Source organism: Nelumbo lutea, chromosome 1 (genome assembly GCF_056320005.1).
Source record: "Nelumbo lutea isolate HS-2025 chromosome 1, American lotus-T2T, whole genome shotgun sequence".
NCBI lineage: Eukaryota > Viridiplantae > Streptophyta > Magnoliopsida > Proteales > Nelumbonaceae > Nelumbo > Nelumbo lutea.
Window position 1 is genome coordinate 82,654,305 of NC_142684.1, and position 27,846 is coordinate 82,682,150.

General features: G+C 40.9%; 1 protein-coding gene and 2 long non-coding RNA genes across 7 annotated transcripts; 2 read left to right on the forward strand and 1 right to left on the reverse strand.

Moving 5' to 3' along the window:
• Positions 1-8,970: 8,970 nt before the first annotated feature.
• LOC148875742 (receptor-like protein kinase THESEUS 1) lies at positions 8,971-26,512 on the reverse strand. Of its 5 annotated transcripts, XR_016105184.1 has the most exons (4): positions 25,575-26,512; positions 21,365-21,488; positions 11,174-11,224; positions 8,971-9,521 (listed from the first exon to the last, which is right to left on the reverse strand). XR_016105184.1 is itself a non-coding variant. In XM_088965215.1 (3 exons), the coding sequence occupies exon 3, from the start codon at positions 25,076-25,078 to the stop codon at positions 22,538-22,540; it is 2,541 nt and encodes an 846-aa protein (XP_088821341.1). In that variant the 5' UTR covers positions 25,079-25,155; positions 25,281-25,338; positions 25,575-26,338; the 3' UTR covers positions 22,125-22,537. The 5 variants fall into 5 exon arrangements, 3 of the variants coding, with proteins under 3 accessions (XP_088821341.1, XP_088821343.1, XP_088821342.1); XR_016105183.1 differs by lacking the exon at positions 11,174-11,224 and having other exon boundaries at positions 25,575-26,509; XM_088965215.1 differs by lacking the exons at positions 8,971-9,521; positions 11,174-11,224; positions 21,365-21,488 and adding exons at positions 22,125-25,155; positions 25,281-25,338 and having other exon boundaries at positions 25,575-26,338.
• On the forward strand, positions 13,106-18,940 carry LOC148875743 (uncharacterized). The gene is made up of 2 exons (XR_016105185.1): positions 13,106-18,011; positions 18,094-18,940. It is a non-coding gene; the product is annotated as an uncharacterized LOC148875743 (long non-coding RNA).
• Positions 19,610-21,830, forward strand: LOC148875744 (uncharacterized). Its single transcript, XR_016105186.1, has 2 exons — positions 19,610-19,826; positions 20,063-21,830. It is a non-coding gene; the product is annotated as an uncharacterized LOC148875744 (long non-coding RNA).
• Positions 26,513-27,846: the final 1,334 nt, after the last annotated feature.

A 27,846-nucleotide genomic window follows, 5' to 3' on the forward strand; every position in this document is an offset into this window, starting at 1 on the left:
AAGCAGAGCCGAGTTGGATTGACCCACTCGCGAGCTACCTTTTGCACCGGACTCTCCCTGTAGATCGCAACATAGCTAGAAGGATGAAGCGACAGGTAGCCAAGTACGTCATGATAGACGAATGACTATACCGAAGATCCTACACGCTCCCCTACTTGCGCTGCTTACAACCCTCAGAGGCTGAGCTCGTTCTCCGTGACACTCATGAAGGGTTGTGTGGCGGACACTTGGGGGGGAGGGCCCTCTCCTAGAAGTGTTATGATAGGGATATTATTGGCTCACAATGAAAGCAGATGCACTCAACCTGGTAAAAAAATGTGATAAATTCCAGAGGTACGCCAACATCCATTATCAACCCGCTGCCGACCTGAAGTACCTCACCAGCCCATGGCCCTTCGCACAATGGGGAATAGACATTCTTGGACCATTCCCACCAGCGACAGGACATAGGAGGTTCCTAGCGGTAGCAGTGGATTACTTTACAAAATGGGTAGAGGCAGAACCCCTAGCGACAATCACAGCTAGAATGATGCAAAACTTCTTCTGGAAGAACGTAATATATCGCTTTGGACTACCCCAAGTACTCATCTCCGACAATGGCAAGCAGTTTGAAGATATCAAGTTCCAAGACTGGTGCGCCGAGATGAGGATACAACATAACTTTACTTCGGTGGTACACCCTCAAGCAAACGGGCAAGCAGAAGTCATGAACAAAGCCATACTCCATGGACTGAAAGCCCACTTAGACCAAGCTAAAGGACTATGGGTAGATGAGTTGCCTAGCGTACTATGGGCCTATCGAACTACCGTCAAGACCGCCACAAGTGAAACCCCCTTTAACCTCACTTACGGCACAGAGGCAATGATTCTAGCCGAAATTGAGGTACCTACATTCCGCTTGGAAACATACGATAGAGAAGCGAATGATGATGAACTCCGCACCAACCTCGACTTGATAGAAGAGGTACGGGACCCCGCGTATATCCGGACCATAGCCTACCAACAAAAAGTAACTCGGTACTATAACAACTGGGTCAGGAAGCGGTACTTCCGTGTCAGCGTCCTGGTCCTTCGGAAAGTAATGGTGCCCGAGCTCGGCGTAGGTAAACTCGACTGAACTGGGAAGGTCCCTATCGAGTGAAATGAGTGCTTGGGGAAGGTACGTACGAGCTCGAAACGTCAGAAGGAAAGCAAGTACCTCGGGCCTGGAACATCAGCAATCTAAGGCAGTACTACCTATGACCATTGAACCAAAGGAGTGGACTGAGAGTCACTCTCAGAAAGCCTAGGAGTGGACAAGTCGCTCCCAGAGTCTAAGGATTGACGAACTCATCACTGTACAAGTCCCAGTCGCCTCTTCAATGTGGGCACCCAAGTCCCAGTTGCCTCTTCGGCATGGGCACCCATGTCCTAGTCACTTCCTCGGCATGGGCAAAGCTTAGGAGTGGACTTTGAGTCGCTCCCAGAGCCTAAGGGCTAAAGTGTCGAACTAGCAAAGACCTCGGCACCGTACAAGCCCAAGTCGCCTCTACGGCATGGGCAATGCTTAGGAGTTGACTCCGAGTCACTCCCAGAGCCTAAAGGCTAAAGTGCCGAACTAGCAAAGACCTCGGCACCGTACAAGCCCAGTACCTCTACGGCATGGGCAAAGCTTAGGAGTGGACTCCGAGTTGCTCCTAGAGCCTAAAGGCTAAAATGCCGAACTAACAAAGACCTCGGCACCGTACAAGCCCCAGTCGCCTCTACGGCATGGGCAAAGCTTAGGAGTGGATTCCGAGTCGCTCCTAGAGCCTAAAGGCTAAAGTGTCGAACTAGCAAAGACCTCGGCACCGTACAAGCCCCATTCGCCTCTACGGCATGGGCAAAGCTTAGGAGTGGACTCCGAGTCGCTCCCAGAGCCTAAAGGCTAAAGTGTCGAACTAGCAAAGACCTCGGCACCATACAAGCCCCAGTTGCCTCTACGGCAAGGGCAAAGCTTAGGAGTGGACTCCAAATCGCTCCCAGAGCCTAAAGGCTAAAGTGCCGAACTAGCAAAGACCTCGACACTGTAAAAACCCCAGTCACCTCTACAGCATGGGCGAAGCTTAGGAGTGGACTCTGAGTCGCTCCCCGAACCTAAGGGCTACAACACCGAACTAACGGAAGTTCCGACAACACAAGACCTTGTTGCCTTGTTACTAGAATCGGTGTAGACAGCTCGAGCATGAACCCTACGATGTCTACACCACCTCGGCAACGACCGTCGTCCAAGTCTGTCAAGGGACCAACATTCAAACTGGCTTATATGCAGACAACTCGAGGGACCAACATTCGCTAAGGTTACCCTTACTCGCTACCAAGCTCGGTAGCCTCATAATTCAGGGTAACTCGCGCAATTCGAGACCACGATCCCTACTTCACTTGGTGCCAACTCGGTAGCTCAACAACTCGGGTAACCTATACTTGTGTCACTTAGATAAAAAAAAAGAATCGCGCTAGACAAAAATTAACATTTCATTAAGTTTCCAAGATCTTTTATAAGAAAATCGGGCTCAACAACCCGAGAAGGTACATTCACAATCCAAAAAGAAGAGAACAGGAAGACATCATATGGAGGGTCCACCACTTTCACCTCGTCGACACCCTCCTCTTCTGATGAGTCGGGCTCCTCGTTCACTGCATCTGTTGCCTCCGGAGCCAGGCCCTTCATTGTGATAGCCCCGAGGTCAAGGTCAGGAAACTCCTATCGAATTAGGTGTCTGCAGAGCTTGAATCCAGAATGGTAAGAGCTCGTGGCATACTCGACCTAGAGATCGCGGAACTCCAAGGACTCCTTGAAGCGATCCACAGCCCTGGCCCTCTCTTCCGATCGAGCCTCCTCAACGGCGATGTCAAAGACCCGAGCTCGCTCCTGGATCATGGCTTCGAGGCTCTGAATCTTCTGTTGGAACTGTGCCCTCTCCTTGGCCATCTTCACAGACTAATCCTCCTCCCTCACGGCCATAGCAGAGACCTGCTCCTTGAGCCTGGTGTTCTCCTCAGTCAGTGAAGAGATTCGCCCCTCTTACTCTAGGATCATCACCTTCTAGGCTTCTTTCCTTTCTTCGCCCGAAGTACTTCACCCCAAGCTAAGCCTAGCTCGCGGTGGAGCTTTCGTGTCTCCACCTTAGCGTCCCAAGCTCAACTGGACTGGATCACAGACTGACATGCCAATGCGTGGAGAGCAGAGTTCACCTGTCAAGAAAATTGAGGTAAAAAAAGGGAAGGAAGGAAAAGAATGAAGTACTTACAATCATGCAGTGAGTGGTGGCCAGCCCTAGAATCCGGCTCGGGTTTATATCAGCCCACCGAACGACCTCATTTGGAAAAACCGCATTCCGGCTCTTTCGCACGGAAAGCACATGGTTTTTGATGCTCTCCTCTCCCACAGCGGGAGCAAGCTCTGACTCAGGAGTAGGCCCCTCTGAAGCTGGATGGGGGCATCCTCAGGCTCCTGAAGAACCTCTTCGCCACCACCCTCTACGATCTCCACCTCGGGCTCCGTAGGTTGGGCCTCCTTAGTGAGGAGCTTAGCAAGAACTGGCTCCGCAGGTTGGGCCTCCTCGGTGGGAAGCTTTGCAGGAACTGGCTCTGCGACCTGGGCCTCGGATGCCTTAGATGTTGAAGCTTCATCTAGATGCGGCCTTTTCCCCGCTCTCTTCTTCCCCTTTCGGGAATTCATTAGGAGGCTTCTTGCGTCGACCTCAGGCATTGTAGCTGCAAAAGACAAAAATAAGGTTAGCACAAGCTATTAAAACCTTAAAAGGAAAAACCCAAAGTAACCTAACAGGACTTAAGTCGGCCTGCATGAGCTTATCTTCAGTGAGGTAGTCCGTGCGGATAAGGCCGATTTCTACCTAGGACTGAAGCGCCTCCCTCGTCTTCAGGTCTAGCCTAACGCCAGGGTCTTGAATGGCAGCCCACCAGTGGATTAGGAAAGGCCATCCCTTAGTGTTGTGGACCGCAAAGTAGTCCCGTTTCTAGGCCAGGATTTTATTAGGTAGCTTATGAAGAAGCTTATAGCCCGGGCGGGGAGACAGATAGTAAGACCGCTTGTGTGTGGGGGACCGCGGGAAGCATTCTTTATAGACAAGATTGAGGAAAAGATTTCAAGGGTGAGAGGGAGACAGTACTCGTGGAAAAGGGAGATAGTCCCTACCACGTTTCGAACAGAGTTCGAATGCAGTTGGTCTACGGTAACACTGAAGAGCTTAAGGACCTCAATGATTAACGGGTGCAAAGGAAGACGAAGACCAGCCGTGAGCTATTCTTCGAAGATTGATCTCATTATGGTCATGCTCCCAAGGGAAGTTACCCGAAGGGAGACTATAGGAAAGCCCCCTTGGGAGTTTGTACCGAAGTACCAGAGTCCGGAGCCTGTCCAAAGTCATGGAGGAGGGGCCGAAGTTGTCTGGCTCCCGATCTCGATGAGAAGTGGATGCCAAATTACTGGAGGCCTCCCGGGCCTCCGAGGGAGACTGACTCTCAGGAAGACCATGGGCCACCCCTGAGCCCAAAGTAGCCTCGTCTTGGCTATTGACCCGGGCTGAGGTACCCACCTCGGCCTCATCCAAAAGGCTATCAAAACTAGAAGACACAACTACAACCAAACTGAAATAGAAAGCAAAGGAAGTCTCACCAAAGAAGGATGACTGGACTGAAGAAACGATGTGAACAGGGAAAACCTGAGTTGATAGAGCAAGAGCGTGACCTCAAGATGAAGGCAAGAGCTTTTGGTGTGAAAAATGAGTCTCGGAACCCCCTATTTATAGCCACAGTGTCGAAGAAGCAATGGTCCAGATCAAGGCAATCTGACAGTTCACAAGAAAACCAGTTGCATGACCCTCGAGACCAAAGACAATTTAGTGCATTTTTTGGCATCCGCGGGACTTATAGTTCGTTTGACGTCTGCGCATAAGATGCACGCTATCTGACAGGGCAGCCTGAAGTTCGAGCCAAATCCACTCGTCACATCATGAACTCCTTGCACCAGGTTAGGACCCCTTGCTCGGGGAGTGGGGGGAAATTGATGAAGGGTGATTTGGCCTGACCTCATAAATGAGCGACACGTGTACGTGACTCGACATGAATGACAACTTGACATGAGCAGATTGGCACGTTGACATGACACGACGTAGAAGATAACTATCACATCATGAAGTTCGAGCCAAATCCACTCGTCACATCATGAACTCCTTGCACCAGGTTAGGACCCCTTGCTCGGGGAGTGGGGGGAAATTGATGAAGGGTGATTTGGCCTGACCTCATAAATGAGCGACACGTGTACGTGACTTGACATGAATGACAACTTGACATGAGCAGATTGGCACGTTGACATGACACGACGTAGAAGATAACTCAGCAAGTATCAACTCGCCTCTGAATGAGCTCGGGTACAATAATGTTCCAAGTTGAAGGTACTTCGGGTCGAGACCATCCTAGTTTGCAGACTAAAACAACCAAGTTCACAATAGCAGACTAGGCAAATAAGCCACCTTGGAGACACTCACCTCGGGTAGAATCACCTCGACATGCCACCAGCAGCTCGACACAAGTAGCTCACCACAAGGTAGCTCGCTACAGGGTTCGTTATCAAGTAGCCCTGAGTCCCACGAGAAGCTTCCTATCTAACAACCGTACCTATCAACCCTGAAAGCTGCACCCACGTCCTTTGTTTGGCGGCGCAGTGTTTGCCAACTCTGAGGACTGCACTCATTGTCTCTCACCTGGCGGCGTCGTACTCGCCAACCCCGGAGGTTGTCTCATGCCTGGCGGGACTGTACCCTACAACGGTCACATTAGCCCACCTACTCCCCAGTTTTGACGACGATAGCCAATCACTCCGAACCATTATCTGATAGCAGATTGCCGCGGCAGAGATTTGGGAGCAGCCCCTCCGAACCTGTCAGAATGTTAGTATATAAAGACTTCAACCCCCTAGGGGCCAAGGTATCGCATATTCACCACTCTCTAGCTTTCTCATCTTCTTGCAAACTTATTCTCTTCCAGCTCGCAGCTGAGTACTAACTTAAGCATTAGAGTGTTCCCACTGTGTGAGCAACCCCGGGTTCCTTCATTTCTCTTCACGCAGGTATCTGTCGCCCGTCGCCAGCTAGAAGCTCTGTCACTTCCAGCTAGGAGTGGCCAGATTGTGTATCATCAAATCGAAAAGGGGAGAGGTTCATGGGTCAGAGGGTCAATCAATATATATATATATATATATACACACACACAACTTTTAATGTACTTAAATATGATGTGTTGATGGTAAGTACGTTAATTTTTAAAGCAAAGGATTAGGGTTCAAGTCTCTTAATTTACATTTTCTTTAAAATGTATGCTTAATAAAGAAATATGTACAATAAAGAGTAATTGATTAACACAAGTTAAGAGGTGGACTAATGATAATTAATTAAAATGTAAAAATAAGTGGTCGTGGGTTTGAATCTTTCTAAGCACATTTTAAAATTTCTATTAGTTAAGGACCAAGTTGTTTCATGAAACTAGGACTGGGTCACCGGTTTTATGGTTAAATTGGTCGGTCAGTCGGTTTTCACTAGTTTTTTAATGAAAGCGGCTATTAGGGTATGATCGAACCAGTCAAGGTCTTGGGTCATGATTCAACCAATTAGACCGATCAGTCCAATCCGGTTTTCTAAACAGTGATATTTATATAAAGATACCTTTTATTTCTAATTATGTATATGTGTGTATATGCATATGTACATTTGTAAATGAAATTAGTACATATAAAAGATAACTATATAAAGCCATAAAGCCCAATAAAAAGATGATAATATAAAAATATATACTAAAATTCTTTCAAGCCTGACCAACCTATTCATGCTTGACTAAACCAATCTAGCCTAACTCAAGCTTGAGCCCAACTTGAGTTGTATTGGGTTAAGTTCGGGTTGGGCCTAGGTTAATAAACTTGGGCTTAACCTCAGGCTCAGGCCTTTAGGGTTTGGCTTAGGTTTACCTTCAACCCAACGCAACCCACCCAAAGACCATTAAGTGGTTGCAAAGTACAAGGGTTGTCTTAATAATATGCAAAGTTGTAAAGTATGGGGTGGACTTAGTATGTGCCAAAACTGTAAGGGGTGTCCTAGTAAATGACCCCCAAAAAACTAGTTAGCGAATAATATTAAAAAAAACCTAGACAAAAATGTTCATATAGTCAATTATAGCAAATTTTATAACTGAAAACTGCAAAACATTTTAGGGTTTGGAAATGGGAGAATTAAGTGAGATTGGATAGTTTTTTAGAGTAGGGATTCTATTAGATCATGATAAATCTCAGGTATTAGAAAGAAGAGAAGTATTGGATACACTATGGCCATGTTTGGTATCAACACTGTTTTCTCAATCAACAACAATGCCTTGGAATTCAATAAAGTACTTCGGGTTTTGTGAATATTTTTTAATGTTATTTGGTGTTAGTTAGGCACAATTAGGCACCATAGCCTAAAAGGAGAAAACATTTTTTTTTCCATTACAAAAAGAATGCCATTTTGATTTTTTTCCTCAAAAAATTGTTTACAAAGAAATCAAGGTATGAGTGTTACTTGAAACTATTTGAAAGCACTTGATAAATGATCAACCAAATAAAAAAAGTAGAGGAAATGAGAAAATTCCTACATGGTGTTGAGTTGTTGGCCTGGAGGAAATGCCTTGTCGATGTGACATTGATACCAAACACATACCATATGAGCCTCTAGGGGAAGAGAGGTATGATACTATGTATTGAACCCAATTACATTCCTTTTGTATTCTCAATCTATTCTCTAAACAGTTTCTTTTAGTAAAAAAGCCCTAGCCAATTTGGGCATTAATGTGTCAAATATTACAAATAGATTTTTGTTTCATTTTTTTTGAACAAAGGATTATTATCATGGTATTTAGCACCAACGCTTTTCACAAGCATTCCATTTTGTCCTTTTAGGGTAAAATGCAAATTAGTACCTTGTACTTTGGGGGGGTAGTTTCACTATAATACCCCAACTTTAAAATGTGCCACTACAACACTTGAACTTTGATAACTTCCACTTTAGTCTAGAACTATTAACAAACATTATAGTGGGTAATAAAATTATCAAACTATCATTTTCTTCTTATTTTTCTTTCTTTCTTCCTTCTTTTTCTTCTTCTTTTATGGTCATTAACAAATAAAAAGTCTACAAATCAGAAGGTAATTTTGAGAGAGGTGTTAATCTAGCTCACAATTTCTAAAGGATGAGAGAGAGAGAGAGAGAGAGAGAGAGAGAGCACCACTGCTTTGATTCAGCCTCAAGGAAGAAGACAACGAATAGTGTCTTCTTTCGAAGGGTACTTTTGGGATTTTCAAATGTCTCAAAGTGCATGTGATACCATATGCATCAAATAAGTAGTGGAATGCTGATGGCAAGACCAAGGAGACAATTTTCGGGAGTTCAGGTATTGTAGTGGCACATTTTAAAATTCGTGTACTAAAAGTGAGACTATCCCCAAAGTGCAGGGTACTAATATGCAATTTATCCTCTCTCTCTCTCTCTCTCTCTTTCATACACACACATACACAACATATTGAATTGGGATCTGCTCTTCACGCTGACCTCACAACCACATCCCACTGTGTATTGGAAACATCTTCCATGAATAATAACATACAAGTATGAGAGATGTTCCCAATGTGTGGCTGAAACATGCTATAAGGTCGGTGTAAGGAGAGCTCTGTGAGGAGCAAATCTGAACTCAAACATGTTTGGTAGAGATGTATACTAAATGGGTGTTTAAAGTTGCTTTGGCTTTATTTTTGTAATGCTTTTACTATGAAAAGTGTATAACATGAGGAAAACAATTAGCATTTCAAGTCTGCCAAATCACCTTTGTGATTCAAGAAATGTTAATATAATTAAAAAGAAATTTAAGATATAAAAAGTTAGATAGGAGGGGAGAGAGGAGACCAGAGCATAGCGTCCAACTAGAAATGCATTAAAATCAAATCAGATTCATCGAAAGGGGCCAATTTCAGTCCTCCCCATTCACAACTTGACATGTTGCTTTAAACAATATTTTGAAGTAAAAAAAAAGGAAAAAGCAGAAAATTTCTTACCGGAATAAAAATTTCATCATATGTTTCTAAAACAAAATAAAATAAAAGATACATGTTATAGGCTGTCAAGCATGTCTCCATCTTTATCGAAGAGGCAAAAGGCTTGTGAAGCTCAGCAATATAATTTGCTCCTTAATCAAAATGTCCGCCATTAGCATAGGGCGAGCCATGAAATTGGGCGTTTACCAACTGAAATTAGACAGGCACATGTTAGTTTGATTCTTAGTCGAGCTCGAGCAGAATTAATGCTTGACCGGTTTGGTCCGAACTCTGAAGTGGGAATTAGGCCGAGTTGTTGAAACCCCAGAAGGAATGGCTTGTCTTTTCTTCTCTTTGGCTTCAAGAATGTCATTTTGCCGTAATAATTAATCAGTAGTTCATGAAGCTCACAATGCAAGTCCCTCAATTCCTATAATCTCAAGAAAAGGAATTTTCAAAAGAACCAGAAGAATGGGAAAAAAAATAGAAATTCTAAAGAAAAAGGAGGCAAAGAAAAATATATGGGGTGTATATGCATAAATTTGTCACATTGAGCCAAACCATTGGAATTGGCATCAACATTTTCAGGTAGAGACACTGGTTCAGGGTCTTGTATTCCTTTTTTTTCATACTTCTTTTTGGATTTCAAGTCTTCCTTCTTCAATAAATTATTATTTTTTTCATCTCATTTCTTCCCAAGGGAGAAGAAGATCCAAGAGTAATTTGGTAGTTTTATTAACCTATGGACTGAATATGAATTGGTACACATGGGAAACTTTTTGTCAGCTTGTTGTGTCAAGACTATGAAGGAACATTTTGACAAAATGAAGATCATGCATTTCCTAATGCATTTATAACCTGAATATGAAGTGATTAGATCAAATATTCTGAATAAGGATACTACCCAAATCTGGATGCTATATTGGGGGAACTCTTCAGGGAAGAAATGAGATTGGTTATTTAATCCACCATTAATGGGAAGCAAGAATATGGGGTTGAAGTTGTCTTCTTTGCAAACAAACCAAAGCTAAAGAAGATTCTCTCTAAGGTATAGTGTTACGAGAGCAAAGAACATGGTCATGTTGTCTCCCATTGTCGAAAGAAGAACACTTATACCTATTGCAAGCAACATGGACATATAATATTAGAATGCCCTACTAGGCCGTCTAAGGGAAACTCCTCAAGATATAAGAAAAATCAGTACAAATCTTATCAGACTACCATGGACAATTCAGATGGTGGTACAACTTCTCCTTCACCGGTTTCAATCAAAAGTGAGTGTTCTAGAATTATGATTGAGGAAAACATGTGCCAACTGGTGTCTTCAGCCATCTCTTATGCATTCTCTGCTATTGGATTGTCTAGTTAATTGTCCCATTACTGTTCTTCTCCTAATTATCTTTGGGTAAATGATTTCAATGCCTCCAATCATATATGACAGGGGCATACTCTGTGTAGTATTTTAAACCTAAATCCTTGAATAAACATATCATTATAGCCAATAGTGAAAAACTTGACAGTCTTGGTTATAATGACTTAACTCTGCATAGTTCTTCTTCTTCTCAATTTCATCTTGGGAGTCCCAAGACTTGCTACTAATTTAATTTCAGTTGGCCAATTAGTAGAGGATTGTAATATAGTTTCTTTTTCTCGTGATGGATGCTTGATCTAGGGTTAGCGAACTAGGATGGTGATGGGGAAGGGGTGTAAGCTAAGACAATTATTTGCTTTAGAGTTAGAAATTGCAGCTTCACCAACTCTTTCATGCTTACTTTCTACTACACCTAGTATTGAACGTGTTTGTAGAAATAATGAGTAGCAGTGTAGCACCTTTGGCATAGATGCTTTGGCTGCAAGAATCTCATGTTCATTTTTCAGATTAACGTGGGGATTAGTGAGAGTTTATTTTCTTGGGTAAGGGATACCCATCTCCTAGGTGGGTAAATAATTTTTCCACCTAGGAGGAAAGTTGCTAACACTTGAATGGGACAAAAATGCCCCTTTTAATAATGGATTTTTATGACTAAAATGGTCATTACATTATTTACCTGAGAAATAAAAGAACATGGGTAAGTAACTTACCGAAAAATAAACGGGGCCCAAGTGCATTTGAAATGTACATTTGACATCTAGCTGTTTCAAGGAAGTGTAATTCTAAATTATTGGCATGCTCTTTTCTATGGTTGGAAAAGATGTGAATCATCTCATCAAACATGAAACATGTTCATGGGTTTGGCTTGGGCTTGGCTTTTGTTAAAATTTGAATGAGGCCTGGCCCGATGCCCAAACCCGATGTAGTGTAAGTTAAGCCTGAAACCCGACCCATGAACAGGTCTCCATGGTGCATTCTAGAACCATACTATGGCTCTAGAACACACCAAATGATGTGTTGTGCACTGTGGTGTATTCTTAATAGAGTATATTCATGTGGGTGTTAGAGACCTGGCCTGATAGCATGGAGTTTGAGGAGATAACAACCTGGAGAAGACTTCAAAGAGTTGAGGCAAAAACATTCCTTTTTGAGAGATGTAAAGTAAAGGGGAAGATCACACTGAAGATCAGGGAGTTGCGGAAAGTCATGGTTATGCTGGTTGGGACTGCTGTAATTGAATGGTTCAGAAACTTTGTGGAAAAGGCAGTTCAAACAGACACAGAAGCAGAATGGAAAAGTCCCAAAGAAGGACGTGACTGAAGATACTTTGCTAAAAGAAGATGGAACAAAAAGGGAAGGTTCCTGGTGTTGGTTGAATACTTCGGAAGAAGTAGCTAGTTTGTATCCCTGAAGAGAAAAATAGATCAAGTTGGAGTGAGACTAAAATCTTGTTACAAACTTTCTTAGAAGAAACAAAGAAAAAGATGGGGTTGAAGCAGGGGTATGGAGAAACGAGTGAACCTTACCCTGAAAAGGAAAAAGAAACTAAAAGTTATTTCTTGGTGAATGGTCTGGGTATTGATAAAGTGGCTTACAATACAGAAAAGGTAGTTTGGGAAAAGAAATTGGTGGTTGAAGTTGAAAAAAAACCAGAAAACTGGAGGCTTATCGCAGAAGACTTAGTTAGAAATTTGAAGGTAAAAGGACCAATACTATTTACCCCTTTTGAAGATCGTAAAGCTCTTTTAGATTTGATGGGAGACAAACTAGATATCAGTGCATTGAGTCTAATATTGAAGAGAGGGGCGGCTACAGTGATGAGATGGTCCCCTGGCTCAAACTCAAAAGACTTCTCAGTGGAGGATGGTATAACCATTTGGATTGTTGGTCTCTCTTTCCACTTGTGGAAGAGGGAGATCTTCCACTCGATTGCTTCCTTGTGTAAGGCAAAACTTGAAAGTGTTTTTGCCTTAGATCTTCGATTAGTGGCTCTGAGATTAAACGGAGTGAAACCTGAAGAAATCCCAAGAAAGGTGCAGGTGCTAGCTGATGATGTTTTCTACTCAAAATGGATCATGACCTCCATTGAAGCAGCTCTGTAGAGGGATTCCAGGAGAGAGGAAGACGAAGAGCTTGAAGAATAATACCCACGTGGGTCACAGAGATTGGCTGAATTCAAACTAGCAAAAATTTACTCGGAAATGGAAACTTTGGGGCTGCAGAACACAGAGAACACAGAAGGTATGAAAGTGGAAAAGTTGAGGCATGCAAGCAAAGTTAAACCAGTTGACTGTTGCATGACCTATGTAGAGGTTCTGACAAGGGGAGTTATTGCAAAAGTAGATTGTAAAGGCTCTAGAGTAAGTGTGGATGACACGTGTACTGTAACTAAACAGAAAGAAGATATCTCAGTGAATGGGTTTTCAAATGGCCAAGGCCCATCTTAGAGCTAAAATCTGTTGCATCTAATTTGGGGCCTGAGGTGTGGTTGGTAAATGAAGGAAATGGGCCTTTGAAGAAGCCAGAACAAGTGAAATCTGGGCCTAAACCGAAACAAGCTGTTTCAGTAATCGGGCTCTCAAATGGATCAGGGCCCAACTTAGAGCTAAGGTCACATGTCACTTTAAGTGACCACGTGATGAGAGAGGCAAAGAAAACAGGAGATGATAAAAGATGCCTATCATCGTCCCAGTCTCAGCCTTGTTCGAAGGTTTAATCTGTTAAGGCTGCGGAAAAAATGTTTTTGGAGGCCGAGGCTAGTCTCCTACTCCACCAGCCCTGAACGACCAATTCCGAGGTATAGTAGAAGCAAAGAGGAAGGGGATGAGTTTGATTCAGATTGGGTAAACTTTGAAGGGGAAAAGACTGATGAGGAAATTTCTAGAGGTTCCAGTATAGGCAGCGTCAGAAGTAGGTGTGGCAAAAGTTTCTTGGAGGAAACAGAGATGGGAACAAGACTTCTGTTCGAACCTTCTTCACCAGCACCCTCTAGACTTCTTTTGGGAACTTAGAAGAGCTATGGTGCAGTAGTTCCTCACCTGGGCGAGGATAATACCTCGGTCAAAGATGGAGCAGTTCCTATCCTTGTCAGAGACATAGCCAAGTTGTTAGTAGAGTGCCTCCTTAGCATTCAACAAGCAAAGCTACAAGATTATCCCCATCCCTGGCTTGCCCTTCAAAGGTTGGTTTGGAGGGAACCCCCGACTTAAAAGCCCTTTAGTCCAGTCTTCTGTGGAGATTAGTGCAGACCCTTTGAAGCCCGGTATGCTGTGCCAATCCTCTTTAGTTCCTTTTTGTGTTTCAACTAATCCTATTCTCTCTCCGGTTGTCTTGCCTGTTCAGCCTGCAGGTGTCTCCAAGTCCTGCCCAACATCTACCGTTCCTAGTGACTCGATGGGAGTAACAGAGGAGATAGGGGTTGGTGAGGATGTAGAAGGGTCTAAGGAGGAAGGAGAGAGAATTTGGGAATTAATAGTGATCCTTTTCGAACAGTTGATAGAGGTGGAAATTCACTCCAGGTTGGAATCAGAAGAGGGGACTGAACTGATTGGGACTACTTCTAAGGAAAAGGAGAGGGAGACTAATAAGAGTGGTGCTGGAACTAAAAAAGCAAATAAAAAACTTAGCAAGAAAAAGAAAAAAAAGACAAGAAGTAACTCAGTTAAAAGCTTTAAACAAGAGGAAGGAGAGAATTCTAAAACAAGAAGAGAAAAGATGAGTGAAGTCGAAAGACTTAGGTGTGGTGTGGATTATGAAAGAGGAGGTACAGGAAGGAAGGAGAGAAAGCTGGGTTAAATTTAAGCTGAGTTGTGTGGGCTTTTTACTTAATGTTTTCCATGAAGATAATTAGTTGGAATGTCAGGGGTTTGGGGAGCTCGAGAAAAAGAAGTGTAATTAGGGAAGTCCTTAGGAAAGAGAAACCAACCATTTTCTTAATTCAAGAGTCAAAACTAACAGAGGTGGATAGAAGATGGGTGAGGAGTGTTAGGTCAGCTAGAGGGTTAAGTTGGGCGTTTACACAATCATGGGGAGCATCAGGAGGCATCATCACAATATGCAAGAATGAAGGAATGGAGTGTACTGAAGAACTAATTGGCAATTTTACAGTAACAATCAAGTTGTGAAGGAAAGAGGATGGTTTTGAGTGGGCCTTAATCAATGTCTATGGACCTAACTCGTATAGGGAGAGAGATGATTTTTGGGATGATCTTGCAGCCATAAGGGGTCTGTGGAATGGACCGTGGTGTCTGGGGGTGATTTTAATGCCATAAGATTCCTAAATGAAACTACCAATTCAAATCATAGGGTGACCTCTAGCATGAGAAAGTTCAACCTTTTTGTGGACTCATATGAATTGAGAGAGCTACCTATGTTGCAAGCAAACTTCACTTGGTCCAACTTCCAAGAAGAACCCCTGTGTTGTAAATTAGATAGATTCTTATTCTCTTCAGAATTTGAATCTGCTTGGAAGGGACTAGCAATGAGGGCTCTCCCTAGACCTACCTCAGACCATTGTCCAGTAGGTTATCCCAAGAAAACATAGGAGGGGGGCCATGTCCCTTACGGTTTGAGAACATGTGGTTGCTACATCCTGATTTTATAAAAAAGGTTCAACTATGGTGGGAAGAAGACCAAGCGGAATTTAGATGGAAAGGGTACAAGTTCTATAAAAAGCTGCAGGCCCTAAAAGCTAGAATCAAAGCTTGGAACAAGGAGGAATTTGGAAGAGTAGAAGAAAGAAAAGAGTGGATTGCCAATAGGATTCAAGAAATTGATGGAGGTGAGGCAGAGAGGAGAATGACAGTAGGAGAAAGGGAATAGCGTTGGAAGCTAAAACAGGAATTATAGGAAATCATAAGGAAAGAGGAGATAAGTTGGAGACAAAAATCTAGGTGTAAGTGGCTGAAGGAGGGAGGCGGGAATACCAAAAATTTTCACACCTTAGCAAATGGAAGGAAGAGGAAGAATTTTGTGGGGAGGCTGGAATGGAATGGGGAAGTGATTACAAGTGAGGAGGAGATATCAAGAGCCTTTGTGGAGCATTTCAAATCCGTTTATGACAGCCCAAGAAGAGAGAGAGAAGAAATCCCTGACCTTGATTGGCTACGTGGGAATAGAGTTTTGATGGATCAACTAGAAAAGAATTTTGAAGTCAAAGAAGTAAGAGATGCTATTTTTTCAATGGAAAGATATAAAGCCCCAAGCCCAGATGGTTTCACAATGGCCTTTTACCAAGATTGTTGGGATATTATAGGTGGTGATAATGGAGGTCTTCTTGGAATTCTTTGAGAGAGGTAAGATAAATTCGGGTGCCAATGCTACTTTCATAGCTTTGATTCCTAAAAAGATAAATGCAAACCACCCAAAGGATTTTAGGCCCATAAGCCTAATTGGGAGTATGTATAAGGTAATATCAAAGGTCTTGGTAGAAAGAATAAAAAATGTACTACCTTCTTTGACTTCTCCGAACCAAGGGGCATTTGTGTCAGGAAGACAAATTATTGACCAGATCCTTATTGCCAATGAATGTGTGGATTATAGAAAAAGACAAGGAGAAAATGGTCTAATTTGCAAACTGGATTTCGAAAAGGCCTATGATTTGGTGGACTGGGACTTTTTACTAGAAGTATTGAGCATCAGAGGATTTGGAGAAAGGTGATGCATGTGGGTTAAGGGTTGTACCTCTTCATGTCACTACTCCATTCTAGTAAATGGGGTAGCCAAGGATTTCTTCCCGGCAAAGAGAGGATTAAGACAAGGGGACCCTCTTTCTCTTTTCCTTTTCACCCTGATAGTTGATGTGTTGAGTGTCCAGATTACTAGAGCCGATGCTAGAAATTTGATTAAAGGGTAGAGAGTAGGGAGGGAGGAAATAGTTGTCACCCACCTTCAATTTGCTGATGACTTAATCCTCTTTTGTGAAGGAGATCTGGAGGAGTTGGAAAATTTAAAGGTCTTGGTAGAGAATTTTGAAAAGGTCTCCAACTTGAGAGTAAATTGGAATAAAAACTGTGTAGCTGGAATTAATAGGCAAGAAGGACTGGGACTTTTTACTAGAAGTATTGAGCATCAGAGGATTTGGAGAAAGGTGATGCATGTGGGTTAAGGGTTGTACCTCTTCATGTCACTACTCCATTCTAGTAAATGGGGTAGCCAAGGATTTCTTCCCGGCAAAGAGAGGATTAAGACAAGGGGACCCTCTTTCTCCTTTCCTTTTCACCCTGATAGTTGATGTGTTGAGTGTCCAGATTACTAGAGCCGATGCTAGAAATTTGATTAAAGGGTGGAGAGTAGGGAGGGAGGAAATAGTTGTAACCCACCTTCAATTTGCTGATGACTTAATCCTCTTTTGTGAAGGAGATCTGGAGGAGTTGGAAAATTTAAAGGTCTTGGTAGAGAATTTTGAAAAGGTCTCCAACTTGAGAGTAAATTGGAATAAAAGCTGTGTCGCTGGAATTAATAGGCAAGAAGGTCAGGTGGCATCGTTGGCTAGATCTCTAGGTTGTGAGGTAAGTGAATGGCCCCTTAAGTATTTAGGCTTACCTTTGGGAGGAAAACTGAGGTCTGTTAGCTTTTGGTACCCAGTCTTGGAAAGATTATCAAAAGGACTAGCGGGTTGGAAAAGGAACTACATTTCTTTGGGGGGTAGAATCACTCTAATTAAGTCAACACTAGCAAATTTGCCAGTGTACTTTTTGTCTACCTTCAAATTACCTATTAAAATTGCAAACCATATTGAAAAAATAATGAGAGATTTTCTGTGGGAGCCTGGAGATACCAAAAAGGATCATAGGGTAAAATGGGAAGTGGTGTCTAGAAAGAAAGACAAAGGGGGTTTAGGGATTGGAAATATTAGAATAAGAAGTGCAGCTTTGTTAGGCAAATGGTTATGAAGGTTTCATAAGGAGTAAGAGAGTCTATGGCATAAGGTGATAAGAAGTATTCATGGAATGGCAGCAAATGAATGGGACGCTGGACTCGACCCAAGGGCTTCGCGTTTTTCCCCGTGGAAAGATATTGTTGGTACCTTGCCTTTCTTCTATCCTTTCATCAGGTATGATGCTTGTGTGGGTAATAAAATTCTTTTTTGGGAGGACTTGTGGACTGGGGAATCTCTTCTTTAGGATAGATTCCCGAACCTTTATTCCCTTTCTTTGAAAAAATCTCAATTTATCTCTTCTTTTCGTACTTCTGGGGATTCTTGGGATTTGGGACTAAGGAGAGGTTTGAGGGACTCAGAAGTGGAGTCAGCAATTAATATTTTTTCTCTTCTAAGTTCAGTTTTTCTAGACCACTCCTCTCAGAACAGTAGAATTTGGGCAGAAACTTTTACAGGTAGTTTATGTTGTTCTTCGTTTTTCAATGCTTTGGTTCTTCCTTCTAACCCGGTTTCCTCTTTTCCTACTAAAAGCGCTCCTGTCCCCCCAAAAGCAAGGGCTTTTTGTTGGGAAGTGTTTCTCCAAAAAATCAATACCTTGAAGGTGCTTCAAAGAAAGAGACCAAATTGGTGCTTGTCACCTCATGTCTATAGCCTTTGTTTTAGGAATGGTGAGACGGTGAATCACCTATTAATTTCTTGTCCTTTTAGTGCTCTAATTTGGGATTGATTCTCCTCTCTCTTTGATTGTAGGTGGAATCCTCCCACAAGTGTAGTGGATTTATTTGACCGTAGCTTTTTCTGACAACCAAAGAAGAAAGGAAGGGTGATGTGGAGAACAACGAGGGCAGCTATCTTGTGCGTAGTATGGGAAGAGAGAAACAATAGGATTTTCCAAGGGAAAGAAAAATCAGCTCCTGAAGTTATTGAAGGGATCACTATCAAGGCAATACATTGGCTGAAAACTCTTGAATTGTTCAAAGATGTCTCTATAGATGATTTTATTAGAGGTTGGAATATTTTAGCAAGATCTTCTATTTCATCACCTACCATACAAGAAGTTAGGTCTCCTCCTTTGCAGTGTCATGTCAAATTGAACTTTGATGGCAGCTCTATTGGGAATCCCGGACCTTCTGGAATAAGGGGTGTGCTTAGAGATGAGGAAGAAAAAATCCTAGCTCTGCATTCTGGCCCAATAGGTGTGGGGGACTCGCTTAGAGCTGAAGTTTTGGCATTCCTCCAGGGGCTCAAATGGGCCAAGCAATTGGGTTTCCAACACTTGGAAGTGGAGGGAGATTCAAAATTAGTAGTAGGATGGCTGCAATCAAACAGTTTGGGAACGTGGTCCCTTAGACAACAGGTAAGGGAATTATTGACCCTCACAAGGGAGCTGGATGCAAAAGTGTATTGGTCTAGGAGGTCAGCAAATGCTTTAGCTGACTACCTAGCAAAACATGGGGTGAATCGGGAGTTTTTGTTTTGTGTACTGTTGTAAGATTTTTGTTATTCAGGGGTCACCTTTTACTTTGGAAGGTGACAGTTGTTTCTTATGGTTTTATCTAATGAAAGTTACCATTTCCTATAAAAAAAAAAAAAAGAATATATTCATGTGTGACACATGTACAACATAACTTGTTACCAATATCATTGATCAAGCATCAATGCATATATTTGTAATATGTAAATTTTACATGAATCATATTTTATGATTAATATAAAAATTTAAAAATTCATTTGTACAAATAAAACATCACAAAAGTAATTAAGTATAACAAAAAATAATTTAAGTAAACACAATGAAAATAATGATTAAGAGAAATAATTAAACATAAAACAAAATAAATTGTTCATAAAGGTCAACAATAAGTTACAATTGTTCATAAAGGTCAACAAAAGTAGTACAAATAAAATTAATTAAATATATGATTTTCTTTGTTCAGCCATGAAGGTCTTGTTATTTTACCTCTTTTTTTCTGGAACTTGGACTTGCTTCTTGAATTCTACTTCTAGTAATCAGATTTCCTATATGGGATGTCTGTAAATTTGCATCTTCTTTCAAATCCCCCATAAAAAATCAACTATAAATTTCTGAAAGGCCCATCAGACCGAAAGGAGACTAATATTCTCTCAGATTAGGAGCTTGACATCTTGCATTAACACAAGCATAAGCCTTTGACAAGAACCAGTGACGATCCTTCTTGTCTAAACATTGTGTATATAACAGGGATACAACTCTTCATTTCCCAAAATCTAAGTACCACTATTTAAATTTTGGATTTTTAAATCTAAGAATCAGTGATAATTTCATCATGCAAAATTTAATGGAACTCATAATATTTAACAGTTCTTGCAATAAAATTTGCTACAAATGCAATGTTGCAGGTGAGAACTGAGAACAACTGAAAAATGCTTCAAGTACCTAGATTTCATTCACCAAAGAGAAGCTCCCAACCTAGAGGGACCAAGCCTGGAATCATTCTGAACTGGTGATGCACACCTTTTAGACTATTAGCATTCCATTTTTTATAGTTCATACTTAATCTGTGCATCCCAGAATTGGTACTCTGCTTTTTCTTTTTATATTAACAACTATTTTTTTTATGAATTTTTATATTAACAACTATTGCTCTCATTTTAATCTTGCATTTTTTCCTTATAGGGTCAACTTCACAATCCTATAACTGGCTTCTGATTCTGGCTGATAAAACCTGTTTGGATGCAGATACTCATGCCAAGTCCATCATTACTGGTTACACCAAGGAATGGCACATGTGCATTCTTGCATATGGTTTTCCATGCAATATTCACATTGCATATTTGTGGAAGTAAATTTTTTCCACAAAGAGGCATCCACAAAACTGAGTCACTGGGCTTTCTGCATTCATCTAAAAAGATAGGAATTTAAGCAAGATGGTATTTAAAATAACATATTCCTGAAAGAAAAGAAAGAATCAAAACCGCCCTGAACTAGACAAAAACTGAGAACCAGTAAAAGTAAAATTTCCATCCGCTTCATTTTCTTTGATGCTAGTATCTTCTTAGCAATGATTCATATTTCAGGCAGTATTTTAATCTTTTCCTTGAATGTTCTGTTGTTCAATCCTTCCCAACAGTTAGGTCTCTTCTCAGTATTCCCATCCTTGAGAATAAACAAGTCAATCTTTGTTGTTATTTGTAGCCTTTTATTGACATTAATCCTCTAATTTTGGACAGGGATTCCTATCTACTATAAGAATTAAACAAGAAACAAGCCATATATTTCTGTAGACTACATTTCAGACAATTGACTGTCATCAAGTATAATTGAGCTCAAACTTTAATTCTATCATGTAGCAGCAGCCTATAGTTACCAGGGATTTGATACTCACAAAGCAGCAGCAGCTACCTGCTTATATTGATGTTACGATGCCAACTGTTAAATTTTTTTAGATTTTGAGTGAGCTTAGGATGATCATTCACCAACTTTATTTTCATGCTTATATTGATGTTTTAAAACTCAGACAAGAGCCATAGGTACATTTAAATTGAAAATATGTTAGTTTGGTTCAATCTCATACCGCAACCATCATTGCATCCCAAGCTATACAAATGTGGTCGTGAAGTAATTACAAGTAACCAGGGAAATACTAACAAATTTAGGATCAAACCAGCTTTTACTAGTTAGTTTTAAGCAAAATTTTTAATTAAGCAATGAGTTTGTGATTCACTATGATTTTATTGTAACTTCTGGTTCAAACCTGTTTGATGTGATTGAAGTTTAATATAATGAAGTAAATTCCAATTTATCTAAGAAAGGAGAAGTGCAGAAGCAAGGAAAAACTTGAGGTTTCATAAGAAGATGATCGAAACTGAAAAAAAAAAAAAGATAATCTACAAAAAATACAAGATAATATACAGGAACAACTGCATAAACAAACACACACACACACACACACAGATGGGTTCCTTCACATGCAAGGTTACTGATTTTTGTCATACAAAGATCTACAGGGAAAAAAACACAAAAAAAAGGCAAATTGCAAACCTTAATGGAGATTGGAGATTGGAACAATGCCTGAATGCTCTGCAACAGTTGGTTGGGAAGACGGGTTTCTTCAATGGAATTTCAATCAATATCCGAATGCTCTACAACAGTTGACTGGTGGAAGCTGAGAATAAGGGTGAGAAGCAGGGAACCAGATAAAACAAAGATTAGGGGTGTGGCACGTTCTAGAACATGAGATATTAGTGAGCCCAGACTGGTGCAAGATTTTACATTCCAGGATCAGCCACAGCTCATTCTGGAACAAGCCACTCCCCTAAAAGAACATGTTTTCACAGTGGCTCATTTCAGAATGGGCTGGAATGCACAAAAAACACGACATCAAACACCTCCTAAGCTTCTCCAGTACAAATTACCAACAGTTCAGCACTCCCTCTTTTGGATGGAAAAATATGTAATGCTGCCACTAAGTTGGTCATCATGATAACAAGATCAGTTATCAAATGCATATAGGTTGTTTTTTTTTTGAAAAAAATTAACTAATTTTATTAAAGAAAGGAGAGGTTTCAAACTGGAAAGCTATTAAACAACATGAGATGCTTACTGGCTTCAACCTTGATTGGAATAAATAGTTAAACACCATATTTCATGATTTCATCATATGTTTTTGAGGAAAACAACAGCCTGTATTCACTTGATGCATATTTCATAGTATTATAAGCTTAAAAGAAGTTCACTTTAACAGCAACATGAGGAATGACTTTTAAAGCAGATATATTGTATACACTCGGTTGGCAAGAAATTGTTGCAAAGTGACTGTAGGCTGTTTTCTTTATTTTCCTTTCATGGTGTGAATCAAAATTATACAATGAATACAACCAATATCTAAGAAATGTGCAAGACCAAATTAGGAAATAAAACCCAGCTTAGTTCAAACCAAGGCAACATAAACATAATATCCTCACATCCTTGTAGGAGGTAACCTTGAAACAGTCTGCTGCATACAATGACTTATATTATGAACTGGGACAAATTATCAGTGGATAAAGATTGTGATAAAACTGAGGAAACAGATAAGGAAAAATCTTCTTAGAGCTGACCAAGCAAAACTCTCAAGCATCCATCGTTATCAATTCAAATAAGCCAGGGGAACAAGTCATTGGGCAGACTGCAGTCCAATGGCTGAAGAGATCACAAAGATAGAACCCTTCTTTCTCATCTTCCGCGAGGATTTACCAACTGAGAGAAGACTGCACTGGTTGCAGCATCTTCAGCATCATCATCAGTAACAGAGTTCACCCCATCACTCATGCTCACACTGTTATCAAATGGTGAAAGAGGTGCCAGTGGAATACCAGGAATATGGTTTGTGCTGTTGTCTTCTGGCTCAGTTAATGCAGATGAGGTCTCTTCGAGCTGGAGAGCATACTCAAGATTCCATAAGACATCCCCCATTGTTGGCCTATCAACTCCATGCTCTGCCAGACATTTCTCAGCAGTCTCACCAAATTTCTTGAGAGATGCTGGGTTCACCTTACCAACCAAAGTGGGGTCCATTATCTGGTCCAACATGCCCTTCTTCTGCCAGCTCATTGCCCACTCTGCTATATTAACTTGCTCCCTTGGGAGAACAGGATTGAGAGCAGGTCTAGTGCAGAGGACCTCCATCAGAACCACACCAAAGGAGTAAACATCAGATTTCTCAGTCAGCTGTTGCCTCCTAAAATACTCAGGGTCAAGGTACCCAAAGCTCCCTTTAACAGCTGTGCTTACATGGGTCTGATCCAGAGCAGGGCCCGTTTTTGAGAGGCCAAAGTCAGCAACCTTGGCTACAAAGTTCTCATCCAAGAGAATGTTGGTGGTCTTAACATCTCTGTGAATAATGCTCTGGGTGGCCCCTGTGTGGAGATAATGCAGTCCCCTTGCTGCTCCAATGCAAATCTCAAGTCTTTGCTTCCATGAAAGAGGTGGGAGATCTGTCCCATAAAGATGGCTCCTGAGAGGCCCATTTGCCATGTACTCATAAACCAGGATCATTTCTGACCGTTCATCACAGTATCCAATCAGAGAAACAAGGTGACGATGGCGGAGCTTGGATAGCATCTCAATTTCAGTCCGGAACTCAGCAAGCCCTTGCTCAGATCTTGGGTTCCCTCTCTTGACAGCTACCTTGGTCCCATCTTCAAGTGTTCCTTTGTAAACCCTACCAAATCCACCCACCCCTAGAAGCAAGCTCTCATCAAATTTGTTAGTTGCATCCATGATCTCTTGGAACATGAATAGGCGGCCAAGATTTGAAGAAACCAAAGAGATATAGCTTGCTGTTCCACTCTTCTGAGACGTTGTAGACCCTTTTGTCATGGTCAGAGAATTTCCATATCTGGGCAATGACAACCATGGATGCCCTTGTTGATCAGTCTTTGATCTTCGAGACACTAGGCAGCAATAAAACAAAGCCATCAATCCCAGTGCAGCTGAAATTCCAACAGCCAACCCAATTATAAGTCCCAGCTTACTCTTCTTTGAGGGTGATTGCAGAAGAAGGCTTTTGACAGAAGAAAGCCCATTCAAGCTTCTAGCATCATTGCTAATCTTCATGATCTCCAACCCATTCAAAATTGCATTTGCGATCTCTGCTATTGCATCCGGGCCCACACTAACAGTTAAAGTATCCGAATCAGCTGAGGAATTGGAGACAAAATCTTTGTAAAAAGGTTTATTCAGGCCACCAGCTTGGGATGCGACATCAAGACTACCATAGCCAAGATAAGAGTTGATGTATGCATTGAAGACAAGGTTATTTTCAGCCTTGCTCACAATGTCACAGAAGTGTAGTCGGATGAAATACAAGAAATTTGGATCCACAGGGAAGACCCAAGTCACATTAAAATTTAAATCTTGGACGTTTGCATTTCCCATGGTTTCTGCAGTTGCATAGATCCAATTTGGGGCTATCTCAGGTGTGAAAGCTTCGGAATAAGTTATTATTGCAGGGCTAACCGAAACATTCACAGCAGAGCTATTCACGTGGAGGTACTTCCTGTCATTCTCCCAGGTTCTCCCAAGGGTGTCATTCTGTGGGGTGAGCAAAGGACCCCCCATGTTCAAACGGTAAACAGTCTCAAGGGCAAGATCAGAAAGGCCACTAAAAGTGGAAGAGGGGGATAAAGCCAATGCTGAGTCAGGAATCAACTCATCAGGGACAGAAATCACTTCAATTCCATTGACAAACGTGACTGAGTTGTTCAAAGGGATAAAGGTGAGGGTCAAGGTATCAGAGGTCACATTGACAGCATACTCCTTGAAGAGATAAGAACCATTATAGTTCTTAAAAGTGAAATTATTCAATAGAACAAAATTATCTGTGACTACCGTAATTGAAGCAGATCTCAGGTTCTGGCCAGAATCAGGTAAAGGGTAGAAATAGAGGCGGACCCAGTGACGCCCTTTCTGTTGGATTTCAAATTTGTACGAAGCTGGAGCAGAGAAAACTCGCACAGACTGAAAGATTGGAGAGGGGGCAGTAGAAGCAGAAGTAGAAAATATGGTATTCTCCTGACTTTGTAACACGAATGAGGATTGCTGTGAATCAGGAATAAATGTCCGACCCTGGTTGGTGACATTTTGCGATGATCCACAGGCAATGAAGTAGTTATCAACTGGAGAAAAGCTAGCATAGGAGCCACGAACTGTAAACCCAACATAAAGAACAGCAAGAACCAGAGGAACCCACTCCAGCCGTTTCATCTTCACCATTTCCGGTAGCCAAAATCCTCAAACCAAAAAGAACAGACCAATTTCACCCAAAGTCCCAAACTCAATCTCTCAGCATTCTAATGAACACCAGCATAAAAAAAAAAAAAAAAAAAAAAAAAAAAAAAAAAAAAAAAGAGCATTTCGATCAAAACCAATGATCAAAAGCCAAACTACTAGGAACTAAGAACAGTGTCCATCTTACAAGCTCCATAAGATGAGGAATTCCAATCCTTAAAGCCCAAATGTAGGAAATCTAAGCCCTGAAGAAATCAAAATTTCAAAATCACATAATATAACTAAATAATTTCCCACCACAGTGCTTCTACTAGGAACAACAGAGAAAGGAAACAAATCTGACCGAGATCCTAAAACAGCAAATGTACAAAGAAAGAGAATGGTAGAATAAAACTTGTCAAGTACAAGAGATTTTTTTTTCCTTCTTTTCCGGAAAATCGCCAAAAACAGACCAAGATCAGATATTTTCCAGTAATCTTACCTCTTTCAGAGACCTAGACGCATTTGTTTTTTTGGGTAAGAATTGAGGTAGGATCACAGAGAAGACCCAGCGAAGAGCAAATCCAATGCCACCATGAGAACCATCTCTTGAAGCTTTTCTGCGGCTCAAACAGCTCTTTCCAGCCTGTAGATTAGACTGTCGTTTACAGTGAAGCAGAGGACCCACATGAGCATAGAAAAGAAAATGAAACTGGCATTTTAAATAATCTCCATTGAAGCAGCTGCTCAACCCAAATATTCTAGTTTGCCTTTGACACCCGTATCTTGGAACAGCTACGAATTAAATAATATAAAACGCCATGGAAGTTCTGCAGGTGAGTTTTTTGTTCTGGTTTTGTAACGTTAGAGATACATAAACTATAAAGCTTAGAAGGAACAAGGAAGGGTTGGCTTGCTTTGCGAGCCTGGGACCATCGGTACCTGGACCCTTCTTTTACGCGGTTTAAGTAACGGAGAATCGTCGGTTCGTCGTTATGAAATGGACTTAGCAGTTAGAAAGTTGAAACGTAGGCGGCGAACCGTCTCATCTCATGTGGCTTTCGTACACTGACGGCAGTTTGACGGCGTTAATTGTAGTGTTTATTTCCGATGATGTCACGTTACGGGGTCCGGGAAAATCTATCTTCCCAGCTTGTCGAGAGTACACTCTCTCCGACGATCGCCGGTCAAATCGATAAAAAGGCTTAGCATTTTTGGTTATTTCTTAATTCTTCGCTAGCAAGTAGCAACAGAACGCTCGCTCGCGATTTCTTTTGGTTATTTAGCTGGTGATAAATCCAGCGAACCACATTTAGTCGTAAAACCGAGATCAGGGTGGTCGAATGACTTACGACGCGATTTCTTTCGGGGCTCTCTCTAGGAGATGCAGAGACTTTGCTACCAGTTCCATGGACACAAAGACACACAGTTGGCAATTAAGCTTTTCCCCCTGTTTCCATGGTGGCATCCATCATCCATTTAATGGTAGTTTCCCATATTCTGAATACTGGACGTATACGAGCACTCTTAAAAAATAGAAAAACCAAAAAATCAAATTAAACTAAAAATGCAATTAATCAAACCGATCAATTCAGATTTGGTTCAATATTTGTAAAAATCTGAAGGATTGATTTGATCAAGCTGCGATGACTAATCCATGTTTAAGAACCTATTAAAATTAGCTTCATAGAAAAGTCAATTTATTAACTGAACTAAAACTTATCCAAGCTTTATGGTTTTATAGCTTCTTGGCTTTATAGGGCTCACCTTGCAAATCAAACATCTTTGCATTCATTATTTTAATTGGCGGGGAATCGTTCAGATTTTGCTTTAAGGTTTAAGCCTCAAATATTAATATTATTTAGTAATTTTATGTAAAAAATATATATTTTTATGTATTTGTTATTAGTTCAAAATATTTAGAAAAAGCACTTTAATAATTATGGGCTAAATAAAAAGAATAAAAATGAAAAATTAATAGGGAAAATCAAGTTCTATTAGTTTATATTAATATTTTAGCTTAAGAGAGTTCAATGGAAAAGAAAAAAAAAAAAGCCAATAAAGTTGTTAGTTTCTCTTGGATAAATCAAATGGAATTTTTTCTTAATATTCTAATTTAACATCCCAAGTTTATTGTTTTTTTCATTTCTTTTTCCTAATGGATTTATTTTTCTTTTTATTGATTTTTTCTTGCATAGATCAAATCAACTACAATGTTTCTTTTCTTCCCAAGTGTTGGATGACCATAAATCTAATGTCCATTATATATATGATTCTTCATATAAATTATTTCATAAGATTGCATTTTGAAACATAAAATTGTAAAATACTTATAATTGTTAGGTGATTAATTATTATTATTGCTTATAAACTTTTATTTTATGGATATTTGTACCTTTCATCATTCTAACTTGGTATATTACATGTTATTTTTTTATTATTTATAAAATTTAATTACTTTGTTCTTAATTTTTGAGGCTTACACTTCACCTTTTTGGGCCACTACGCATCAATTATGTCTTTAGCCTTTTAAAACCTTGCTTGCATGAAAACCCTTGCATATCGAGTACTTGAGACTTTCGCGGTATTCACTAAACATAACTTATAGGCTTTTCATGTAGGGTCCACCTTGCACAGCCAAAAAGCCAATGTGTGAAAGCCTCCCAAACACGCATAAAGCAGCCGTATAAGGCTGTATTTGGCATTTCTTATTTTGAGAACTTATCTTCTTTTTATAATTAAAATACCTTTATGAATATACTAAATTTTTAACT